At 34.5% G+C, this 26,197-nt stretch overlaps 6 protein-coding genes across 10 annotated transcripts in view; 5 read left to right on the top strand and 1 right to left on the bottom strand.

The window, feature by feature from the left end:
- LOC121727862 (flotillin-2) overlaps positions 1–26,197 on the bottom strand; it is a 235,204-nt gene that overhangs the window by 36,545 nt on the left and 172,462 nt on the right. The gene's annotated exons all lie outside the window — the stretch shown is intronic.
- On the top strand, positions 1,721–5,380 carry LOC121727857 (glucose dehydrogenase [FAD, quinone]). Its single transcript, XM_042115893.1, has 4 exons — positions 1,721–1,789; positions 3,113–3,257; positions 3,594–3,764; positions 3,870–5,380. Exons 1-4 carry the CDS (start codon positions 1,721–1,723, stop codon positions 5,378–5,380), a joined length of 1,896 nt encoding a protein of 631 aa, XP_041971827.1.
- Positions 6,637–9,764, top strand: LOC121727853 (glucose dehydrogenase [FAD, quinone]-like). The gene is made up of 3 exons (XM_042115882.1): positions 6,637–8,233; positions 8,371–8,601; positions 8,862–9,764. Exons 1-3 carry the CDS (start codon positions 6,713–6,715, stop codon positions 9,747–9,749), a joined length of 2,640 nt encoding a protein of 879 aa, XP_041971816.1. The 5' UTR covers positions 6,637–6,712; the 3' UTR covers positions 9,750–9,764.
- LOC121727861 (glucose dehydrogenase [FAD, quinone]-like) lies at positions 11,039–13,789 on the top strand. Of its 3 annotated transcripts, none has more exons than XM_042115900.1 (4): positions 11,039–11,058; positions 11,694–11,873; positions 12,020–12,153; positions 12,230–13,789. In XM_042115900.1, the coding sequence occupies exons 2-4, from the start codon at positions 11,708–11,710 to the stop codon at positions 13,748–13,750; spliced, it is 1,821 nt and encodes a 606-aa protein (XP_041971834.1). In that variant the 5' UTR covers positions 11,039–11,058; positions 11,694–11,707; the 3' UTR covers positions 13,751–13,789. The 3 variants fall into 3 exon arrangements, with proteins under 3 accessions (XP_041971834.1, XP_041971832.1, XP_041971833.1); XM_042115898.1 differs by having other exon boundaries at positions 11,051–11,102; XM_042115899.1 differs by lacking the exon at positions 11,039–11,058 and adding an exon at positions 11,107–11,141.
- The window catches only part of LOC121727856 (glucose dehydrogenase [FAD, quinone]), a 29,129-nt gene continuing 19,437 nt past the window's right edge, over positions 16,506–26,197 (top strand). The window contains exon 1 of the mRNA XM_042115887.1: positions 16,506–16,740. The gene's annotated coding sequence lies outside the window, so the exon portion shown is untranslated. The remainder of the gene's footprint in view (positions 16,741–26,197) is intronic.
- LOC121727854 lies at positions 18,699–22,805 on the top strand. 3 transcript variants are annotated; one of them, XM_042115885.1, is made up of 7 exons: positions 18,699–19,046; positions 19,126–19,216; positions 19,318–19,390; positions 19,966–20,055; positions 20,154–20,198; positions 20,332–20,399; positions 22,559–22,805. In XM_042115885.1, exons 2-7 carry the CDS (start codon positions 19,131–19,133, stop codon positions 22,578–22,580), a joined length of 384 nt encoding a protein of 127 aa, XP_041971819.1. In that variant the 5' UTR covers positions 18,699–19,046; positions 19,126–19,130; the 3' UTR covers positions 22,581–22,805. The 3 variants fall into 3 exon arrangements, with proteins under 3 accessions (XP_041971819.1, XP_041971818.1, XP_041971817.1); XM_042115884.1 differs by lacking the exons at positions 19,966–20,055; positions 20,154–20,198; positions 20,332–20,399 and having other exon boundaries at positions 22,100–22,805; XM_042115883.1 differs by lacking the exons at positions 18,699–19,046; positions 19,126–19,216; positions 19,318–19,390; ... (1 more) ...; positions 20,154–20,198; positions 20,332–20,399 and adding exons at positions 20,410–21,739; positions 21,824–22,014 and having other exon boundaries at positions 22,100–22,805.

The following is a 26,197-nucleotide window of genomic DNA, read 5'->3' as shown; positions in this document are numbered from 1 at the left end:
AGAAAACGAAAAGTGGTAAAATATATAGTACTCGTAAAGGGATAGAATCAAAGTATCAAAACCAGTGATCGAGTACTCGAGTTCTGCCTACAATGTAGGTGAAAGCACCAGGTAAATACGCAAAATGCATACACAAACACTTATTATTATGAATTCATGTGGAATTGACAACCAGACTGAAGGTAATTTATTAGCACTTATAACGATTATGAAGTCAATTCCGGCTTCAATATCGGCGTTTGTGACACTTAAGTCACAAGGAAATTCGCTGTAGGATAAGCAGGAATATTCTATATTGACATAACTGCGTAATCACAACTCCTCTTTGATCACATAAACCTTGCAAAAAAGTTTAAAAACTATTATTATATACATTTTTTAACTGGACGCATGCAACGCATGCAATAATATTTTAATTATTATCAATTATGGCAGATTAAACCCGGCCGCACATTATCCGAATTTCTGATCAGTAAAATTCGGACGCTCATACATTTTGTCACGTCAGAATTATGATAGTATGCGGGGTCCACAACAAAATGTATGAACAGAATGCGTAACGGCGGGGCATCCGAATATTTCAGATCAGAAATTCAGATAATGTGCGGCTGGGCTTAGGAAAGATCTAAATATAAAATATTATAGAAATAGACATAACAAGAAATTCATTACTAAGCGAAGCTAAAATTTACATATGAGTCAAGGAAAGTATGACCACAACGGCTGACACTAAAACTACCGGATTTCACAATTTCACAGGGAAAATCCAAAATATCAGGGCCAACATTAAGATCTGGGTTTTCTAGAAATTAATGCAGATTGTGACAGAAAATTATAATAAGCCTAAACCTAAAACTACAGTAAGGCTTCTCACAAGATTACGAAAACTTAAGATATAATATACAATGAATATACCAAAAGCTTTCCGAAAAGAGACTAATCAGGAATGTCGTACTAGACAATCTTGAATACTTGGTAACGACAAAATACTATTCAGCTATATGTTATCCCCATATTGAATTTTGATCGTCTTTTCTTTCCCAAATCCCTGAAATCAAAATTTTCATAGGGATAAAAACGGGAAATTTTGAGTTGACTTTTTCCGTCTTTAAACTTCGATCAGAGCAGATCTCCCAGGTACCAATAATTATAGTTCTTAACTTTATCAATATTACCAACGTGCAAATGTTTCATTATTTGACACGTAACAGTAACCTACAAACATTTAAGGTGCACCTGAAAAGGAGAAGTTACGCAATCTGACGTTTTCACCGGAACAGTTTACTATTCAAAAGACGCATGCAACAAAAACCTTTGAGTACTTGTTAAATTACTATGTTTATGCTCGTTTCGTGGTTTCGCTTTCTAGCTAAGGGGGCTAAGCCCAAACTGGTATATCGAATATTATCCCTCTCAATAGTCTCTCTGAAAATTGAAATAATTGCGAAGAAAGATTGTAAAAATATTATTAAAAAATTGTCTAACAACTAGCAGTAGCACCTCCATCGTGGGTGTCGCAGATACAATAGATTTTCAATTGTTATGCGGCAACCGGCAGCTGCCGCTTGGGGATTGATGGGTTAATTCTAAAGAACACATTATTCCACACATAATATTTTTTTATTGGGCAGCCCCTACGCTAAGAATTCTTGTGCTATAGGGATTGCCTGCTAATTGATATGTAATAAGTACCTACTCAAATCTTTTTTTTTTAGTGAAAATGAGTTCTATTGTGAATGCCGCAGCTGATGTCATATCTGGAACTGCAATTGCCGCTGCCAGCTCGCAGGTAATTTAGGACCCGTTTCAACACTTCCTGATAAAGGATAAGCTATCCACAATTCTATCTGTCGAGTTAAGTGGTGGATAGCCTATCCAGCACTTATCATAATAAACTTCATTAGTTTTGCCATAAATATACTAAGCATCAGCTTTTTTCCATCTACCATTAAAGTATTCAGAAAATTTAAAGAATCAAAGGAGAACACTCAAACTCCATAGAAAATTACCCAAGGCCCGGCGCAGAAGAGATGTATCTCAGTTATTTGTGTATTTATGTGTAACATTTTTTGATAGGCGTGTTTGCCGCAGGATGTGGCTAAGATAGAAAAAAAATGCTTTTAGATTTTTTCAGGCGCTAATTGAAAATTACATTGCGTTGAACATATCGACTCCAAAATGTTATAAAATAGTAATGAACTATGTTTCTAAAATACAAAATTATAATAATTAATAATAATAAATCTTTATTTTTCAATAAAATCACATACAATATGATGCATCCCCATTAAGCAAGAGATTACTTGTGTTTTATTATTATATTATTATACCGATCTTCTTTATATAAATTCATAGGGAAAATAAACAGAATGACAAGATTTAGTGAAAATAAGTATACAGGCGCCGGCAGACGCCGGCTTCATGGGCACCGGCAGAAATAATTTCCAAGGGGTGCAGATTTTACTTTTCTTTCTTTTTTTTACGTTTTACGAACAACAGTGACTCTATTTACGTCAACAGAATATATTATACATAATATTTTAGTGCCGAAACATTACGAACTATCTTTGTACGACTTCTAACATACTGCTTTTTATTTCAATAATTCCTGTTGAACCCGAGATTCCCAAAGAGTGCAAGTGCACCACCTGGAACCTCCCTGCCGGCGCCCATGATACAGGATGTAACGAAAATAAGTGATAATACTTAAGGGTATGTATGTGTTCCTTGTAGAGAGTTCATTGTAAATTACTTTTTGCAGACAGAATTTGTAGTACCTATCTTTATTCTTAAAAGGAAAAAGTAAGTGTTTTGTATGTTTAGTGATTGTTTAAAACATTTCATAAAAGTAATTTAAACTAAAATTGTTAGGTGCGCCTGAAAATAATAAAATAGCATTTTTTTTACTTTAGCCACTTTTTGCGGCAATGGCACATATACATTTCTTTTACTAATAAAATATACAAAAAACTGAGATACCTTACTTTTGTGCCGGAGCTTGGGCATTTTTGGGTGTTCGTCTTTCTATCAATTTAACACTATTATACTAACTATAACTAGCATATTTACAGCAGCTTTTTGTAACGTACAAACATATTATTATCGATTTCAGGTATCATGGTTTATCCCCATGTTGGTAGCGGCGATTGCCTACTACCAGTTCGACCAGACAGATCCAGATGGTAGGCCAGCAGACGTTGATGATTCCGTGATGCTGCCGGAATATGACTTCATTATAGTCGGCGCAGGATCCGCTGGTGAGCAAAAATATATTCTTCTTTTATTGCTATTCAATACAAAAGAGGCGAAGCTCCCAAGCTGGTACACATCTATCTATTTAATAAACTTTACCTCATATTTTAATTTAATTTTATCAACGCATTGGCCGAAACCTCAGAACTAGAAATTGAAATTTCGCATACGTGTAACTTCTATGATATAGATAGTTATATACCCTATGATAATATATATATAATATATGCTATGATAATATATTCTTATTGACAATTGTTTTGCATTTAAGGACTCAAATGCTGGAAATTGGAACCCAAGTGCCTATTACATTAAAAAACATTATTCCCCAATCCTTACAGGTGCGGTAGTTGCGAATCGTCTCTCAGAAATAGAACAATGGAACATATTACTGATCGAAGCTGGCGGAGATGAAACAGAGATATCTGACGTCCCTCTCATGGCGGGATACCTCCAGCAAAGCAAACTAGACTGGCAGTACAAAACTGAACCACAGCAAACTAGTTGTTTAGGTATGTATCATAAAAACATTTAGTATATTTTAGTATCCACAACAATAAAAATTAATTAATGTTCTCAACATTTAAAAAAAAACTTTATTTTAAATTAATTTACAGCCATGGAAGGTGGTAGATGCAACTGGCCTCGTGGAAAGGTGCTTGGAGGCAGCTCTGTTTTGAACTACATGTTATATTTAAGAGGGAACAAGAAAGATTATGACATATGGGAGTCTTTCGGCAACAAGGGTTGGGGATACAAAGACGTGTTGTATTACTTTAAAAAATCTGAAGACAACCAGAATCCTTCCTTGGCTAAGACTCCCTACCATATGACAGGTGGATACCTGACAGTTTCCGAAGCACCCTTCAACACTCCTCTCGTATCGAGTTTCATCGAAGGAGGATTGGAGTTAGGGTACCCGAACAGAGACATAAACGGAGAATTTCAAACTGGATTTATGATACCACAGGGGACAGTACGCAAAGGAAGTCGTTGCTCAACTGCCAAAGCCTTCCTGAGGCCGGCGAAGGATCGACCAAACTTGCATATCGCTATGCACTCGTTTGTCACAAAAGTTATGATAGATCCGAGATCGAAAATCGCTTTTGGTGTAGAGTTTGTTCGCAACAAAATGGCATATCGAATCAGAGCACGAAAGGAAGTAATATTGTCTGCAGGTACAATTAACTCTGCCCAATTGTTGCTCTTGTCCGGAATCGGGCCGGCCGAGGAATTAGCGAAACATCGTATACCTCTAATTCAAAACCTGAAGGTTGGACATAACCTTCAAGATCACGTCGGATTAGGAGGTTTAACGTTCATGGTAAATAAACCGATATCTATTGTCGAGAAGCGACTTCATACCGTAAGTACATTAATGCAGTACGCCATTTTTGGCGAGGGTCCATTGACTATACTCGGCGGAGTAGAGGGGCTAGCGTTTGTCAACACCAAGTACGCGAACGTATCGGATGACTTCCCGGATATTGAGTTTCACTTCATTTCCGGCTCAGTGAACTCTGACGGTGGAGAGCAACTGCGGAAAGCGCACGGATTGTCGCAGAAGTTCTACGACGCGGTATTCAGACCGATAAACAACATGGACGTATGGAGCATCATCCCGGTTCTGCTCCGACCGAAAAGCAAAGGTTTGATACAGCTGAGAAGTTCAAATCCATATGATTATCCATATATCTTTACAAATTACTTGACCGAGGAAAGCGACATGAAGACATTAGTCGAAGGTGTTAAGATAGCGGTAGCTCTATCTAAAACTAAGGCATTTCAACGACACAGCTCCATGTTGAATCAGCACATATTTCCAGCGTGTAGACAGATTCAAAAGTACACTGACGCATATTGGGAATGTATGATAAGACAATACACCAGTGCGTTCTACCACCCAGTGGGAACGGCTAAGATGGGACCCTACTGGGATTCGGAAGCCGTTGTCGATCATGAACTCAAAGTGTACGGATTGAAAGGACTGAGAGTGATAGACGGCAGTATAATGCCCAACTTAGTGAGCGGTAATACCAATGCTCCGATCATAATGATTGCGGAGAAGGGAAGTGATATGATCAAAGAGTTTTGGCTGAAACGGAGGCGGTCAAGATATTACGCCTAGTAGAAACAATGTACAAAGAAATAATTACTTAGCTCGCCATTTTTTTCAAAAAACCATAAATAATTTATTTTTTATGTTAAGTAGGATTAATAAATTATAAATTAAATAAAACTTTACCATTTTTATTTACTCCTTTTTAGACACCTAGAAATTATTACCTACAAGATTATTACCTACAAAGTATTTCTATACCAAGTTTTATGAAATCGGTTCAGCACGGTGCAGCACGAGGTCACATTTTCAACTTTATAAATTAGTATAGACTAGCATTATGTATAGTGAGTTGTGACACCCTTATAAATAACAATAAGTATTACTATAATGACCACAGAAGTCAATGACCTAATGTATAAATGATCATGGGTTAAGAGTAATAATCAAGTGATGTAATAATTTATCTCTTCATTACATTATCTGGGGTCACTTGTTTCATTACAATACGGCCATTGAATTTGCAAGTGAACGAACAATACTCGCCATCGCTTTAAAATTGCTGACGAGCTTAAAATCGTTACATAGAGTAGTTAACTTATGTTTATTGATTGAACTGAGGTGGTTTATTTTTAAAAACTAAATCTTTGCCAATGCACCTACTATCAGAAAAGTTGATTCATAAGCAGATGGCGGTACTAAGTAATTTGGTCGTTAAGTTAAACCCAGCCGACAGATCTCGATTAACATTAAATTGACATAATCCGACAAAATGACGTAGGTCTGTCAACTGCCTCTGAATCAGTCTCTTCGATGATACTATCAGAGAAGTTGATTCATATGAAATAGGCAGATGGCGGACCTACTTGTTTTGGTCGCATTTTGTCAAACCTAGCTGACAGCTGATGACGACTAACATTAAGTTGACATAATCCAACCAAATGACGTAGGTCCCTGAATCAACTACTTTGATGGTACATTTACTTTAGCAAAGGCCAAATATGTAGTTTTTATTTTAGAAAAATCAGATTAATTGCAGTACCAGCAGTGTATCTTTTTTATGCACCAGAAGTAGGGTCGACTAAAATTGATTTTACACCTTTAATTTATTTTATAATAAAATAAATAATACAGTTTAATTAATGAACTCTACTTTTTAAATTACAACCTAACTCTACCTAAACAAAAATATATCAGTACTTACAATACATAACAGTCTATATTGTATGATTTCTACTTGTACATTACTCTGTACATGTCACACAAGAAAATGAATTGAAAACAATTAGATGCAAAAATCAGCAGTTTGGTAGACGATACAAGACGAGTGATACGTTTATAATGTGAGAGTGAGACATTTTAATACTCATAAGTGACGCGAATTTTAGTGAATTGTCAACCATGGCGAACCATGGCGCCTCTATTAAATCTATAGTATCCAGTACAAGGATTATGTTCAGTCTTCTGCCTGGAATGGGAGCGCTAATACTAATAAGAATGTTGATTCATCTCTACCGAACAGACATTGAAGACATCGAAAATCGGATACCAGATACTCCCGCTGATCAGTTATACGATTATTATGACTTTATTATCGTTGGGGCGGGTTCAGCCGGTTCGGTTCTTGCAGCTCGTCTATCAGAAAATAAGGACTGGAAGATTCTGTTGCTTGAAGCCGGCCAAAATGAAAATGTGCTATCGGAAGTCCCGGCAATGTTTCCTGTGCTCCAAACCTCAGCGATAGACTGGCAGTTCGTGACAGAACCCAGCGGTGATTATTGCCTGAGCATGATAGGAAAGAGGTGCAAATGGCCAAGAGGCAAGCTGTTGGGTGGGTCAAGTGCAATTAATGCTATGCTTTATATTAGAGGAAACAAAAAGGATTATGACTACTGGGCTAGCCTAGGAAATGAAGGCTGGTCTTACGACGAAATATTCAAATACTTTTTAAAAGCAGAGGATATGAGGATACCTGAATATCAAAATGATCCCTACCATGCCACCGGAGGTCCTTTGACGGTGGAATATTTCAAGTACCAACAACCAATTACGAAAAAGGTGTTGGAGGCTGGTGAGCAGTTAGGTTATAAAATATTAGACGTAAATGGTGAGACACAATCGGGATTTACGAGATCACATGCCACAGTCAGGGAAGGACTGCGATGCAGTACCGCAAAAGGTTATTTGAGGCCAGCATCTAAAAGATCTAATCTACATGTTAGCCTTCATTCGTTTGTAGAAAAAGTTCTTGTAGATGAAAACAAGTCAGTATATGGAGTACAATTTAAAAAACATGATGAGACGCGCATTATCAAAGCAAGGAAGGAAGTAATATTATCAGCTGGGGCTATACAATCGCCACAATTATTGATGCTGTCCGGAATCGGTGATGCAGAGTACCTAAAAGAACTTGGAATTTACCCTTTGGTTAATTTACCTGGAGTTGGAAGAAATCTTCAAGACCATGTAGCGATGGGCGGGCATTCATTTTTGTTCGACAACCCGTTTACAAATGGGTCTGACTACAGTTTTAACTTAAATTCAGTGGCATCCTTGAGTACATTAATCGATTTTTCTATTCACAAAGAAGGACTTTTGTATAGTATGATGGAGGCAGAAGCGATGGCTTTCGTGAATACCAAATATAATCCAGAAGATGACTATCCAGACATACAATTCTTTATTGCGCCAACTGCGGATAACATGGACGGTGGATGGTTTGGAAAACGTGCTAATGGACTTACTGACGAAACATATGCTGAGCTCTACGAAGACATTTTGTATGATTCGTCATTTTCTATCGTCCCATTACTACTTCGACCAAAAAGTAGAGGCTACCTGCGGCTTCGTGATTCGAATCCATATTCAGCACCACTCATTTATCCAAATTACTACACACACCCTGACGACGTTAAAATTATGGTAAGGATTTTATTTCAATTCCAAATATATTTTGCTATAAAATAAAACCATAATAGAAAAAAAATTTGTCACAACAATAATTATAATTTAAAGTATCAAATTCATTCACCTTAAACATTAACTTTTTCAAATTTCAGATTGAAGGGGCGCGAATTGCACAGATTTTGACGGAGCAACCAGCTTTACAAGAATTAAATACAAGGCCCAATCCTCACCGTAATCCAGGGTGTGTGAAGTACGATCTAATGTCAGACGAACATCTGGAATGCCAAGCGAGACACCACACTCTAACGATATACCACCCAGTCGGTACCTGCGCTATGGGACCACTGGAGGACGAAAACGCTGTTGTCGATCCTAGATTACGGGTAAGATGTTTATTTAAATTAAAATTATGCTTTATTTTAAAACTAACCCCTATTTGACCCCTTGGGGTAGGAATTTATCAAAATTCTTTCTTAGCGGATGCCTACGTCATAACATCTACCTGCATGTCAAATTTCAGCCCGATCCGTCCAGTGGTTTGGGCTGTGCGTTGATAGATCACAATGTCAATCAGTCAGTCACCTTTGAGTTTTATATATACAGATTACTGCTGAAATTAATATAAAATTATTATCGATTACAGGTGTACGGAATCAACAAACTCCGAGTGGTCGACGGAAGCGTCATGCCAACTATAGTGAGCGGCAACACTAATGCACCAATTATTATGATTGCTGAAAAGGCATCGGATATGATTAAAGAAGATTGGGCGTTCGAGACAGAATACCCATGTGAAATCTCTGATACATGTTATAGACAGGCAGAGGAGACTACTAAGACTTACAACGAAAGCTACAACATGGCAAAACCAAAAGTACCCTTAGACGTATTTAATGAGACAACAGCCTTATTTCCTAACATTCCTTTAGAAGGTCTCAAACCGAAAATAATAGTAAACAAAAACAAAATTAATTCGCCGAAAAACGAGAAACGAACTAAGCAAAATAATTATTATAATTACCATCCGATAAATAGATACCAAGATAATATGAGCTCCAGACAGATTTTTAATCCCATAGTCTCTGATCCAAACCAGTACGCGCTTAATCCAAATTTTGCACCGAAAGGTTTTATAGCTAACTCCAAACAACCAAATACAGGGCCTTATTTAAATCCAATGTATCAGAGGACTGGATCATCGATCATGGATCATCCGATATATAGTTACCAAGATAATATAAGTTTTAGACAGATTTTTAATCCCATAGTCTCTGATCCACATCAGTGCGCGTTTAATCCAAATTTTGCACCGAAAGGTTTTGCAGCTAATACTAACCAAGCAAATACAGGGCCTAATTTTAATCCAATTTATCAGAGGACAATGGATTATAATCCTTATTGGATCCCCCAGTCAGCCTCATACCAAACTCCTATAACTAGAGGACTTTACAATGAGCTAAGAAATAGAGAAAACAAAAAATGTCGGCTTTGGTTGAATTACAATGGAGCAAATTATGAATTATTGCAATAATAATAATAATTGTTACCGTGGAATATTACTTTTTTTTCATATTGTGATAATAATGAAATAATAGTTTGTTACTAAAATTGTGTATTATTTAAACTTCTATTATGAAAAAATAATTATGCCTGCAAAGTACATATTACATAATTTTTAACAATTATTTATTGTTAAAATGTGTAGTTTTAATAAGTAGATAATAATAACTTTTAAATTTGTATTCAGATTATTTCGATTTGCTAAACAAGTTGCATTACATTACAATTAAAATATGTAGCATGCAATAATGTTTTAGAGTCATATTTAAAATAAATTGTTATTTCCTATACGGTATTTAGTCTTGATAAAATCAGCCGGCTACAATGTGGTTAATTTTAGATGCAAGTGATTGCAGTTCACTTTCTCTTCCCTCATGCACATTGCTCATAAACCTGTGAGGCGGATGACCGACATGGCCGGCGAGAGATCACACGCAGGACCGGGTTTTTTTTTTTAATGAAATAAGGGGGCAAACGAGCAAACGGGTCACCTGATGGAAAGCAACTTCCGCCGCCCATGGATACTCGCAGCATCAGAAGAGCTGCAGGTGCGTTGCCGGCCTTTTAAGAGGGAATAAGGGTAATAGGGGAGGGTAGAGATAAGAAGGGAAGGGAATAGGGGAGGGTAGGGAAGGGAATAGGGTAGGGGATTGGGCCTCCGGTAAACTCACTCACTCGGCGAAACACAGCGTAAGCGCTGTTTCACGCCGGTTTTCTGTGAGAACGTGGCATTTTCCGGTCGAGCCGGCCCATTCGTGCCGAAGCATGGCTCTCCCACGCTTTGTACGGTTGACGGAATTTTAGCGTCAAATTACGGAGACTACTAAAGTCGTTAACGCTTATTTTCCCAGGCTCTACATTCCCCAATGGTTAAACAAAGATGTTTTCTGTCTTGAAGAGTTTAGCGATTGAAAAAACACTAGTCCAGTGCAGTGGGGTACCTCTAAAATTTTAATGCGCGTTCTTAAAATCTCTACCTACCGATGAGGTCTACTTCCTTCTGAAGAACCTGTCTTCGCTTATGCTTAAGTCTATCTGTAAGTGTAAGCTAATACCGGCTACAGCAGTCAAGTATAACAAACCGATGCTAAGCTGTTTGTCTTTGACCGTGGCCCTCATGAGCCAGTAACTGTAACCAATGAAGCATGGAGTAAGTATTCAACCATGGAACGTACCAGTATCGTGTTCGTCAATCACCACCTATGTAGCTGATGCAGAACGATACCTATAAGAGGTATCTCTCTAGCTATTAATGACTTCAGTCGTTCTTTACGCAATATGTGAGTATCTCTAATGTCCAATTGAATAAGAATTTATAACTAAGGTAAATTCTAATAAGTATATATTATTAATTTTCGTAAAAGTAAGTAATAAAAATAATAGTAATTATAACAATCTTATGTTATCTAACAAAGCTCAATAAATAAATATATTATCGTTTACTCATAGTTTTGACTGAACTGGTAATTGAGTATGCAATTACTTAAAGGTAGATAATAATATTATTAATTTGACAAGTTACATAAATATAACATAAAAAAAACTGAAGTTAAAAAAGGGTCATAATTTATTTTTACTGTGACACTGACTTATAGATCTCATAATATATTATAAACTGTTACATGTTGTACAAAGGTTTTCAATCCATCAAAAGTAGATCACAAGTTCATGAACTTTCGTAAGATCTTAAGTGACGACTTTAATAACGAGTTCGAAAAAAATACCAAAAGGTTTATTATTATTTATTTTATATTTACTAGGTATTTCCCGTAATTTAACTAATTATTTTAAATTTAAAAATAAAAAAGAAGGTAATCCTTCCCCAAAGCTGTATTAATAATATTATGTATTCTGTGCCTAAAGTCCAAATTGTATATTTTAGACTAAAAGTCTAGTAAATATAATATTATCATAGGTGTTGAAGTTACCATGGAAGCATTATATGAGGCCATTGCTTCAACATGTCCCGTTGCGTACTCCGGTGTCACAGGCGGACTGTTTCTCAGAGCCATGGCGACTGCTATAACCACACACTGCTTGATAATGGACAATAACGAGTGGCCGAAAGATAGTACAGAGGAAATCATTAATAAAGGTAAGACTCATTCGAATAAGACAGACACAGACAAAACGACACTGAAGTGTGATAGGAAATGTTTACTGCTAATCATTATTATTAAAAACAATTTAAATTCATTGGCTTTTTTATCAACGAAATTAATTAATATAATAAAATTGCAGGTCAATCATATGACTTTGTTATTGTTGGTGCTGGAACAGCTGGTTCTTTAGTTGCAAGTTACCTCTCAAACGCAAACCCATCTTGGTCTGTGTTATTAATAGAGGCGGGTGATGATACAGGCGTGGATAGTGAGGTAAGTATTCATTTGATATAAGAGATTATAATTATCAGTTTAAAAGAACACAATTAATATACTTTCTTTACTTTAGATACCTGCATTTTTATTCCTGAACCAAAATTCAAAATCTGATTGGTTTTACAAAACCGATCCGGATGGTAAATCTTGTCTGGGTTTCCGGAATAAGAGTTGTATTTGGAGCAAAGGAAAATGTATGGGCGGTTCCAGTTCCATAAACGCTATGCTGTATATCAGGGGACATCCTAGTGACTATGACGGATGGCAGAGCTTGGGAAATCCAGAATGGGGATACGACGACTTGAAAATATATTTCGAAAGGCAAGAGCAGATGTTTAATATAACTGACCCCAACTTCGAAGGTTACAATTACGATTGGTATAGAGTGCTAGATAAAGCATGGAATGAATTAGGTTTCGAAAACTATAAATATAATGGACACGAGGCCCGAATGGGCACGAGGATTGTCAGAATACTTACTAATAACGGACAACGTGTAAATACAGCTAGATTTTTTCTACAAATGGCAAAAAATGTTACCGTCATGAAAAACACACAAGTTGAGAAAGTAATTTTGGATCCGATATCGAACAAAGTAGTTGGTTTAGCAATAAAAAAGTCAGATGACACAACAATAATAATAAATGTTAACAAGGAGGTCATTTTATCAGCAGGTTCAATTGGCACTCCTGTAATTTTGATGCAATCTGGCATAGGACCGAAGTTACATCTAAATGATGTTGGTATTGCTTGCGTCCATGACTTACCTGTTGGGAAAAATCTGCAAGACCATACCATGTTCCCTTTATTCCTAAAAACAAATGTAGGTACTGTTTTAGATCCACAGATATTTAATTTACTTCTTCTTCAGTACGTTCTAACTAAAACAGGACCATTTAGTAACATAGGCATAACAGATTACATGGGATTCATTGATACGAATAACGCCGACGACGCACCAAATGTGCAGTTCCATCATACATATTTTCCGAAAAAAGATACTCTTGTCATACGGACTTATCTAGAAGGCGTTGGGTATGAAAATGAAATCATCAGAGCAGTCGAAGTTGTTAATTCAAAACATGACCTCTTAGGTATTTACCCAACTTTACTTCAACCGCAATCTATAGGAGAAATCCTCGTGAGAAATGATAAATCACCAGTAATAAAATCAAACTATTTCGACAACGATAACGACCTAGAAACCTTACTTAAATCTATAGACTTTGTCAAGAAACTTGAGAAAACAAAAGCATTTAGAGAACTCGGAATTGAAATTGTACAGATTGAAATACCTGATTGTAATAATTTTAAATTTGATTCACACGATTACTGGGAATGTTATATAAAGCATATGACGACCACAATCTACCACCCAGTTGGAACAGCAAAAATGGGACCAAAGGGAGACAAGACAGCGGTGGTCGACGGCAAATTGTTGGTGCATGGAGTTGAGAACCTAAGAGTTGTAGATGCTAGTGTTATGCCAGTTATACCAAAGGCCAATACAATGGCTGCTACTTTAGTTATAGCTCAAAAAGGAGCGGATATAGTAGTTAAGCAGCATCTAAAAACTTCGAAAGATGAATTATAAAACTTTTTACAACATGACTTTAGTTTCCTATATTGTTAAGTTTAAATTATTCCTAATGTTTGTATTTATACTATATTATTATAGTACTTATCAAAAGTAGAAAAATGTTATGTCTGTGTATATCGTGAAAGTGTATGTTGGCTTATAATCTAATTTTAATAATAATTTATTTACAGTCAAATTATTTTTTAATTTTCCACATAAAACGCTTGTTATAAGCATTTGCAGAACATTTCGCCTCTAGTTTTAATTTTGTGCAATAAAATGACAGTAATTTTTAGACCATAAAATGTATAACATTTAGTAGGTACCTAGTTCTTGAGCAATTCACAGCAAGTTAGTCGTCAGCAAAATACAAATAATAGTGAAGTCAACTACATTTTTAAGTGACGTCAATTATGTGACAACAATACGATATAATAATATCTTTAAACTAATATACATGGGAGACGATTCGAGATGCTTCGGCACGAATGGGCCTGCTAGACCGGAGAAATGCCACGTTCTCACAGAAAACCGGCGTGAAACATCGCTTACGCTGTGTTTCGCCGAGTAAGTGGGTGTACCGGAGGCCCAATCCCTTACCCTATTCCCTTCCCTACCCTCCCCTATTACCCTAGTTGGATTGTATTGTGATGGAGAATAAATTGAGACACAGAGAAGGAAAATTTTTGCATTAAAATATTATATTTTCATCGAACGATATAATTAAATGAAATTTTGCGCGAACTTTGTGGGCAACGTTTAATACATTGGATGAATCATGAAAATAATTGTTTGTACTAGTCATTGGTATCATCAGACCACCTAGCAATATTAACGACCATTGTTATTTGTTACCAAAAACATAGAAACTAGAAAGTTAACTGTATCCTTGGCTGGGCCATGAAGATGTTACATTAGAGGAGTTTTGCAACGTCGAACCCGAAGCCGTTATGAAACATATCGTGTGTCACATGCTAATAGGCAATGAATATTCAATAATTATTGTTTTTTAATAGGCACTAGGTAAATGAGATACTGGAAATGACACCGATCGGTAGAACAATGCATGTGACCTTCCACCTCGACTTGGTTAACATCTTTGTCGCAAATTGCACATCTGGGTACTAGGTTCCAAGAATATGATTACAAAATATTACTTAACATCTTCTTAGCCACGCTTTAATCATATATTTCTGAAACATATTATAATGATCGAAGTGGCCATGGCTTTTATATGCTTATGAGAAATATATTATGTCTTCACTATTCACAATTGTAAATTTACTATACATACTTCTCTACTGTCCTCGTCTGATACGTTAAAAAAAGAAACTAGAAAGGACAAAACATGATTTAACTATAATATATATATACACAATATAAATATTTTTATCAGTAAATAAGAAAATGTTAATTATTGGAGGTGAGATGAGTGAGTGAATGAGTGCCTTGAATATTTCGCCAAGTCATGTTTATCGTCTGTCATATCTTATGAAAAACGATGATTTGTGGGAGATGCTACAATATTATAGCTGTAAACGCATATAAGGCGTTGATGATAACACATATTTATTGTATTGTGAAACTAAACTTACCCAAGCAACACCCAAGTCAAAATTTAGAACGGAAGTGTGTAAAACCTTGGCTAAAGACAAAACATACGGTGCATTAAGGTTTTTAAAATAAGTAGATACTACCTTTGTATCTTTTAAGACCACGCCTATCAGAATTGTTGAAAACCTACAAACATTAATAACATGGAAAAATAACAGAGTCAGAAAAAAATATTACGTACTTATAGTTAGTACACTCATAGGTAAAGTCATTTTCCGCTGTCAAATGTTTGAGATTTATCGTTCCATACTGCATTATGTTTCGATGCTGAAAAATAAGTTTTATTTGAATAATGTTAATGTAATAATTAATATTAAGTATTTTTTAATCTTACAATTATTATATATTAACGCCTTAGCAATTTGCTTCTTTGTGTCTAAATTTTTCATAGTAAAAATTCACAGGCAAAGACATTACCTTGTAATGACAATAAAATAAAAAACATACGTTTAATTTATTAAAATATTCCCAGAAAGTTAAACCTATTGTCATAAAGCGCTTAAATTACCATTATTTGTCTACTTTACACGTACAATATTTTAACAAAACATCAGCTTGATATAAATTAGTCAATTTTTAACATAAATTACAGATTTGAATAACAAAGTTAATGTTCTTATAATACTGAATGCAAAACATAAAAGTATTATATTTTAGGGCTTACGTAACATTGAATACAATATTATTATATAAACATTTCATAATTGATGTTTTGACTGAAGCGACGATGTCGAAAATATAAGTTTAGCTGGTGTAATTATAATCGTATGTCATTTTGGTGTAACGAATCCATTGTATGCTTTTTTTAGCTTAAATTTTCATAAAAATCGGATCAGACGGTTAAGCACACTAAATTTGATCAAAATCGATCCAGCCAATCAGCCACGAGAGTTATAAATATGAGAAGGATTTACGTAAGCTAGATCAATTTTGCTGGCTTGGCTGGATCAATTTTAATTACATTTAGTGTGCTTAACCAGCTGAACCGATTTTTATGAAAATTTGAGCTGAAAAAAGCATAATAAATAAGCAAAAAGTTTGCGATTGAACTGTATTATCATAATATTTTTTTCCCAAATTCCATAATATCAGCTAACATTTGCAAATGAATGCTATTATACTAGAGGTAATATTTTTGGCATACTCCTCCCATACATGCCACCTCTGTAAAACCTTTACCCATACTTAAGTATCACTATCAGTGTATGTTAGTAAGGAAGTTGTATAATTGCTGGCAGTCATCCCCGCATGTAACATTGACCGCATATCGGGTTGGGCAACCCGCAGCCTGCGCCCGCGCCGCTCTCAGAGCAGTTGGATAACAGTGAGTGTGGTGCCGTGTTGTGACTGTGTTTACACGACTATTATAACATTTTGGTTCATTTTATAAGGTAAGGTATACATGTCTAGATAGACAGGAAGATACTAAAGTAGTACTTGTAAATATTTTGCCGCGCTTTAGTGTAAAATTAAGGTTTTTGACTTTTAGGGCTGAGTCTGTAAGGTTAGAAACTTGGCTCTACATGAGATCTCACTACTTTTTGACACCACGAACTATAATATTATGTTCTCATCTTGGCAACATTTTTACATGAAAATGTTTTTGGTGTGATTGTGTTTACACGACTATTATAACATTTTGGTTGATTTTATAAGGTAAGGTACTAAGGTATACATGTCTGGATAGACAGGAAGATACTAAAGTAGCACTTGTAAAATGATTTAATTGCTGGAAACGATTAAATATAATTTCAAATGGTTATTTCTAATAATTTTAATGGGTATCTAGTATCTAAATTTATATGTATAGTGTGTACAATGTACCATATTATTACACTTTATTATTTTATTGGGATACAAGGGCCCAACTAACATCTTAGGAAGCCCAAGTCAACCTCACCGGCACGTGCTTTACCTATAAATACAATCTGAAATTTTCAATTATTCAAGATAGATATTAGTTACTATTCTTCTATATTATTTTAAAGGTGGTTTCGAGTAAACATTAGTGTAAAGTTTAGGCAATGTTTCCTTCTAACGCTACTCAATCCATGGCAAATGTTTTAATCCATGCAATAATTATTCAAAAGCATCTTATTAGAATAAATAAAATATAATCAATAGGTAGGACACATATATACATACGTAGGCGCATACGTATAGTCCCAAACCTTTTCAATCCGACATTGATGCTAACAATAATATTTTTAAATATCTAGAAGATACCTGCAACTTCAATAGCTCGTTCGTGAAAATCATCTGTGTGTAAGCGTTTGAGGGCGGCGGGAATCGCCCTTTAGGATTAAGAAGGTATCTTACAGAATATAAGAATAACGTCCCCCTAATTTATCATACACATTGGTCATCTACGAGTATATATTTATCGATTGATTGGTCTATCAAGCGGCAGGTTTTGAGAGAAGTTAGAACTGTTTAAAGCTTCTAGCAGCAAAAACAGTGTAGTCGTTTCATAATACAACGTTTGATAAATCAGCAAGAGAAGTAAGCTCAATTGCACATCGCACAAACCAATGGGCAGTGGATTAGTTTTATATCAGACGGGTGTTTGACTAGGCTGCAACTTAATCCATAGGCAAATTTGTTCGCTACTGCATTCTCAAGTCTAAAATCTATCAATAACTCTGTTCTCTGTCTCCCCACGCACTTTACATCTAAGCAATCAATTTTATATGTTGAAAATGTCAATTCTAACGCAATCTTGTGATGAAAGTCGTTAAAATTTTCCTCTACTGCTGTCCATGAGGCCCACGATAGGGCTCTGACTCGTAAGAGTGGACATACTCTAAGTCTACGAAAAACGCGACTCTATCTCAATTTCTTTGAGTACAATTCTGCATAACGACAGACTAAAAGCATTGGGGTTTTTAAAAATGTCGTTGTCCCAATAGGTGCAAGGTCCTTAGCCTAATCGGAGTTTAATGATATTTAAAAAAATGTAAACATTAGTCAATTACAATATTAAGAGCGTTTACACCTTTCACGCTCAATTTGGCGTAAAACTGTACTTTTCAAACTTGAATAAGTCATCAACCACTTATCTTTATAAAAATGTTGATTACTTATTTTTATAGGAAATTTCACTGTCCATAAAGTAAGTAGAGACAAAAAATACGATTTTTAGAGTATTTGTACATTAAATCTCGATACCCTAACAGAGGTTTTCTTAAATTCCGTTTTAGTATCAGTTTCGAAGCTTAAAATTTACGAAACCAGCGACAGATCTAATTAGAAAAAAATAATTACCTATTGACAAGATCCTTAAGCAAATATTTAGTAAAAAAAAATATTTTATTTAGGTATTTAACTATAAGTAATTGAAATTCAAAGAATGAGAAATATCAAGAATTTAAAACCTTATTTTTACCTATTTATCTTACTTATTTCAATATAATAATAGCTTCATATGATAGAAGAACACTTTAATTAAAAACATACTTTTTAAAAATCAACAAATATTATGTTATTTTTTTTCTACAAATATTTTAAAACTACTATAAATCGCTGCGCGCAAAGCAATTCAAATTAGTCCGCCGCGAGGCTTGCTGGAGTAAGGACGTATCGCTCGGTACTGCGCATGACCTTTGTTGACCCTTGTCGCGCATACTAGAGTAGTGAACATTTATAGCGCGATCGAAAAATCTTGGTTCTTTGGTAAGAAAAATATTTTATTTTGTTGGTAAGTAATATATTATATTTTAAGTATGTATTTTTTATGGCGGAAAATAATTTTACTATTAAAATACATTACATTACAGAAGTAATGGGAAACAAAAAGAAGTTATTTATAGCAAAGAAAAGAAAACGCAAAAATGAAGAAAATTTGGAAAAGGCAAGAGCGTCTAAAAGGTTGCTATAATTATCACTGTTATCCTTATTTCAACTTATTTTTTCATTTAATTACTTACTTACAAATAACATATTTTGTGTGCTTTCTGTTTGTATTTCAGGCAATATAAAATTAAATCAACTGAAGAAACAATAACGGAAAAAGATGAATGTGAAAACCAACACGCAGAAAAGGTACCTTGAATTGTATTTGAATAGCAGTATTTTTTGATCGACTTCCGAAGTTAAGTACAGTTAATAAAATAATATGTGCTAGTTTTATGCCTAAATCATATCTATCTGCAACTGACACTTATGTGTTTACCATAATATTTAAAAAACTAAAAAGGGTAAAATTAGTATTTTTTAACAAAAAAATTAAACCGACTTCCAAGGTCAAAATAATAACAATATTAACTAAAAAGTATTAAATAATTCTTTCTCTTTAGTACCTAGTGCCTTTTCCGGAATTCGTGAAAATCCCAACTATTTCTGTACATATTGTTTTCATTACTTTGAAGTCGGTACCAGTCCCAAATATTTCAGATATTCTGACATTGACTGAAGTCATGATTTAATTGGCTGGTACCGACTTTAAAATAGTTTTTTTTCCGAATTCTGGAAAAGGCGCTATTAATTATTATTTAATACTTTTTGGTTAATATTCTTATCGTTTTTACCTTGGAAGTCAGTTTAAATTTTTTGTTAAAAAATAATAATTCTTTACTATGCCGTCATAATATATTAAATAAATTCCTTTCTTTTTTCAGAATCCTATAATGGGCTTATCTGAAACCGTAGAACTATCGAGTGTAGTAATAACTGAAAAAGATGAATATGAAAACCAACGCGAAGAAAAGGTACCTTGAATTGAACGTATTTTAATAGCAGTTTTTTCTTTACTATGCTGTGCTATGATGAATCATAATATATATCAAATAAATTCCCTTTTTTTCAGAATCCTATATTAGGCTTATCTGAAACCGTGGAATTACCGAGTTTGGTAAGTTTTTGAGCGAGGTAATACACCCAAACTACTAAACTAGATACTATGAGGTTTTCTATCATAGTAATTTTTAATTTTTTTTGTAGTGCATCAATCTTCATGTTTGAGCATCATATTTTTTTATTTGTAGGTTATGGAGGCTGCAATTCCAACAGAAATTAATATGGTTTTTGAAGGCCGTAGAATAATTGATTTTCAGTATTTTTTTGACCAAATTAAGATAATCAATAACCATAATAGAGTAATGGGATGCACTATTGATAATTTACAATTCTTAAGGGAACGTAAGGTGGGCTTGGAATCAACATTTACCATGAAATGTAATATGTGTAATTTAGAGCTCCAACTGTTTAGCTGTAATAGCTCCAATTCTAATATGAGAGTTAATCAAGGCGCTGTAACTGGGGCTATGATGATTGGGTGTGGAAGATCTAATTTAAATGAATTATTAGCATCCATAGATTTACCCATATTTACTCAAAATTCATATGCTAAATATCACGATGAAGTAGCAAAATGGTGGAAAACTGCTGCTGAAGACAGTATGCAAGAGGCTGCAAAAGAAGAAGCTGCTGAAGCTATTGCGTGCGGTGAAGTCAAAGACGGTATTCCTGTTGTCACAGTCATTGCTGATTGCTGTTGGTCAAAAAGATCGTACAAGAGCAACTATTCTGCTTCGTCGGGTGTAGCAGCTATTATTGGCTATAAAACAGGGAAGGTAATTTATATGGACGTTAAAAATAAATATTGCGTAGTTTGCTCCCGTGCATCAGTCAAAGGTGTGCCTCCCGCAAAGCATGACTGTCATAAAAATCACACTGGTTCTTCGACAAGTATGGAACAAAGTGTCATAGTCGAAGGTTTTAAAACATCTGTTGCGAGGCAAAACGTAATTTACGGTACGTTGATAGCAGACGGTGACGCGAGTACGTTTAAAAAAATATTAGAAAGCAGGCCATATCCCAACTATCAAGTTAATAAGATCGAATGTACCAACCATCTTCTCCGGAACTACTGTGGAAAGATTCTTAATGTGAGCAAAGATACATCTATTCCCCTAAATGAGAGAAAATTGCTCACCACCGAACGACAAAAAAGGCTTCGTACAGCGGTAAAAAGTGCAGTGCGATTTCGCAAAGCGCAGAATGTGACTACTGCTGAACAAATCATAAACTTAAAAAAAGATATTTTAAATAGTCCGATGCATATTTTTGGTGACCACCACGCCTGTGAGACGTATTATTGTACTGGAAACCGGAATGATGAGGATAACCTGGTCCCTAAAGTACGGTCCTTGTTAAATAAAATTATGGGTCATACGGCTCAAATAGCATTTCACTCTAAAAGCTTGCTTCATAATGTGACCAACAACCGAGCTGAGCAATTTAATAGCATCGTGGCAAAGTTAGTCGGTGGCAAGCGCGTAAATTTTTCACTGAAAAACTCCTATACAGCACGCTGTCATGCCGCAGTAGTATCTTTTAATTCCGCAAGACCTCAGTACAACATTTACAAATCAAAATTTCATAGGAGTCCAGGTGCAGTTTCGATTATTTTTATTTTGTTCCCTAACTTTAATAATATTTTACTTGTTCCAACTAACATAGAGTACTTTTTTCTAGGTATTTCATTGAAACGCATTGAGATGACTCGCCTTAAAAGAAAGCAAAAAGAGAAAATATTTCGTCCTAGGAAGAGATTAAATTTTGACAATAATAAAGCAGATTACGGCGATGAGTGTCAAAGACCGGACATGCCTGCAGATTCCTATGAAATTGCCAAAAATTTTTTTCTTCAAAATCTTCAGGAACAGGTGAGCACTAGAATTTTATTTGTCTAAGCACAAATATTTGCGCAAATTAGTATAAACTATCTAAAATGCAATATTTTTATTCAAGGTCAATAATAGAGAAGAGGTGGAACGAGATACAATTCTTCAGGCAGAAAGCCCACTTTGGCTTGAATTAAGAAGATGTCTTCTTACAGCATCATCGTTCGGCAAAGTTTGTAAAAGAAGACATAACATAAGCTCCGCTCCCTTAGTCAAAAGCCACTTATATTCCTATTCACTAGATCATATAAAAAGTATAAAGCACGGGAAGGTCAATGAGGCCACTGCTATCCGGCAACTTGAAGAACAGATAAGTATAAAAGTACATAAATGTGGACTGTTCATCGATGAAGATTTTTTTTTTCTGGGAGCTTCACCTGATGGTGTCTTTGAGGAAGGGCTTGTTGAAATTAAATGTCCAATTTCAGCATTTGGTATGAATGCTGAAGATGCTATTAAAGCCAAAAAAATTAAGTTTTGGCTTCCAAACGGGACTATCAACCGTCGCCACGATTGGTATTTTCAGATTCAGGGACAGTTACATGTAACAAAGAAGAATTTATGTTTATTTGCTGTCTGGACGGGTGAACAATTTCCCTTGAAAATGGAAAAGATCACTCGGGACGATGAATTTTGGCAAAATGAAATGCAAACTAGATTGTATAAATATTACAATGAATGTCTGCTTCCAGAAATTGTAGACCCACGAAAGTCCAGATCGATGCCACTGAGAAGCACTATCTACTAATTTTTGTATTACATCTATCTATATAATATAATTATATACATAATTAAAAAAATATATCAATAAAAATTTAAGTTTTTTTTTCTATAAATGGATTTTCAATTGTGTTAGTTTTTTACTTTTCTACCAATCAAGTCCTTTCATCTGATATCCATATTGAGGTAGTTGTAAGAAAAATTTATAATCTGCAATTTTTCTTACAACTACCGGCCGGCTACGGCGGCGGCCATCTTGGATTTTCACAATGTGTTTATAAATTGTTGCGTGTTATTCTGATGTATAAGCTATATTGTTGTAAAGTTCCATTAAAATCCATTCAGTGGTTTTTGCGTGAAAGAGTAACAAACATCCATGAATACGAGCTTTTACGTACATAATAATAGTAGGATTACACTTGAATAAATAATATAAATCCGATTTTTTTATTTTATTTTAATACAATGATAAACGTTTGATACTTATGTCTCACTGTCGTAGTGAGATATAAGTATCAAATGTTTATCATCACCATATCATCAATCACTTAGATATTGTACGGTCTACTTAAAATTATAACTTTGTCCAAAATTTCATATTTTTTATTTTATAAAATAACCTAAAACATTGAACAAAATGTATTAGTGAATATTTAGTAGTAATAGTATGCTAAAATGTAATGGTAAATCAATAATAATAAATCGACTCGCATCGACATTGCATCCGCATTCCGCACGGATCAAAATCTTTTGATTTGACTATAATGAACCAACTCACGCACACAGTCGCACTTGCTTCTGTGTGAATAAAAGTTGCACTGAATTACTTGAAACTTGAAATTATTCGTACGACGTAAACGCTCTTAATTATTTCGTCACAATTTAATGCTAATCGTATAATTGCACAATCAATATTAAAATTATAATAAGGGCATGTTGTAATATCGATTTTCGAACAACACCGTTATAACCAAAAATTGATCTGGGTGCACGGCAGTGCACCCACCGAGACGAGCTAAGCGAAGCGTAATGGTTGCGTCGTTTTTTGAACCCTCATAGAGTTGGTTTCCGATGTACCAGATAGTTCATATTCTCAGGATATGATATCAATAGTAGGCTGATTAAACATACAAATTCTCAATTGAATAGCTCGTACACTTTAGATTTTATTGATATCTACAATACACCGATTTCGTCACTGACACACTCATACACTGACAGACTTCTACATATCATTAAATATGTATGGCTCGGCTGTTTCGTTACTAACTTCAGATCAGCAACTAAAATATATTCGCGTCACCTCCGCGACGGTAGCGAAAAGGCGAAGCTATACATATTTACTGGTATATTTAACGAGAAATTTGTTTAAGTTAGGGTCATTAGAGTTAGGCCGATTCAGAAGTTTGGCTCTACATTTATTGAGATCTCATATCTTTTTCACAGGCTCGGTCTTGGCAACATTTTACAAGAAATATTTTTGGTGGGATATGTGGAATTACGAAAAGCTTGTAGATATTCAACGTTTAGGATCACAATACTAAATTAAGTTTCTAGATTTAATGAAGAAGAATTAAGATTTTTCTACTAAAAATTGAGAAAACTCTAGAAGTAAGGCTCGAGAAATATTGGTAGTATTTTAAAATAGCAAAGGAAATAATGTCTGTCTATGTTGGAAGTTTCAATATTACAGAGTGATACACCGAAATTCATGTGATATTTCTGTGCAGCATATTATAGTAAGATAATCTAGATAGGCGGATACACACTTCTTATCATGTTAGATATAACAATGGATCTACGCAACGTCCTGTAACTTGGTCACGAATCGCGATGGGACACTGATACTAATCTTATTTATGTCAAAATATTTTGAGATTAATCTTTAAGGCCCTATACTATGCAAATTCATGTTTTTATTTTCGATAAATCTTTGACCAGAAGTAATTATAAGCATTCAAACATTTTTTGTAGGTTTGTTACGTTCCTTATTAAGGTAGTCATTGTCTTAAAATTTTGATTTATATTCATTTTACCACTGAAAAAGTGTGTTAAAAAAATAATACTTTCAAATTTTTATTTCTTCTAGCATTCAGCGAAAACAAATACAGGAAAAAATATTTTTATGCCAAAATGTTTAAATTATGATTTCGAAGGCAGCCATTGTCTTCGTTTTTGATAAATAATAACAATAAATGATAAATCATTGAGATCACAAATTCGGACGAATTGTTGATATTCAAAAGCAATTAGTCCATATTAACTCATAATTATCTATATTGTATTATTTCTATTTTTATTTTTTTTTATTTTTTTATTTGTATGTATTATTTTGTATGTATGTATGTATATATATTATATATATATATATTATATATTTATATATATATATTATATATTTTAAAAAGTTTACACTTAGCTGTCTATGTAGTCACCTACCATCTATTACTACTGTTACTTTATAGTTTTACAATAAGGGGTGTCTGGAAGAAATCGCTTGTAGCGATAAGGCCGCCTTTTGTACTTTTTACTCTTATAGTTATTAAGGATTGTATGTCATGTTTGTTTTGGTGCAATAAAGTATTTTCATTCATTCATTCATTCAATATTGCTTTGAATATTTGCCACAAGAAATCCACAGGCGTTTTGATAGATAATAGTTGAATGACAATCAGTCAAATCTGTCAATCAGTGACTGATTGTCTATTATAGAAAACTTAAAGTATGTTCACAAATATATCCCAGTATACTGGCCAGAGCTCCTTAGGTATAGAAATTGTATGGAATTGCCGTGGTCCCCTACCATTGATTCGTTTCGGAATATTTGCCAGTGCTTTTTCGTATATATATCTCTATGTTTTGATATAATTACAATACGTCACACTTGTCTAACTAGTGGAATACCAGTACAATACAGCGCCGTAATTTGACGTCATGAGCGCTAGTCAGTAGACTGGGTTTTTTTTCGGAACCTAGTCAACATTTTTCGTATACAAATATTACAGTATTGTTTTGTTTCCTAATTATTTCGTGAGAGACTACCTAATAAGATGCTATTTGATAATTTACATTCACCAAACGATCATTTTTACGTTTTTGGTAGGTTTGAAAGTCATAAAAATATATAAATATTCATTATTACAGCTAAGTCAGAAAACAATGTACAGAGTATCGCTACACAGAGACACATACGTCATAATCACGTATGTGTCGAAACATTATAAAATGATAAGATTATGTTATTTTATTGAACATGTCCAATCCATAGCAATGAAAAGAATCATTGCATCTTAGCACTGGGGTAGTAAAATCTGCACAAGAAATCGTAAAAATAATATTAACATGCGGATTGATATAGATTTATAGATACACCATGATTTTTGCTGCATCACGAGAGGAAATAACTAAGGATTCTTTACAGAAAAAATAATAATGATCGAAATGA

This window comes from Aricia agestis, chromosome 6, assembly GCF_905147365.1.
Source record: "Aricia agestis chromosome 6, ilAriAges1.1, whole genome shotgun sequence".
Taxonomy (NCBI): domain Eukaryota; kingdom Metazoa; phylum Arthropoda; class Insecta; order Lepidoptera; family Lycaenidae; genus Aricia; species Aricia agestis.
The sequence above is the reverse complement of the archived record's forward strand: the minus strand, read 5'-3'. Positions and strand labels throughout refer to the sequence as shown.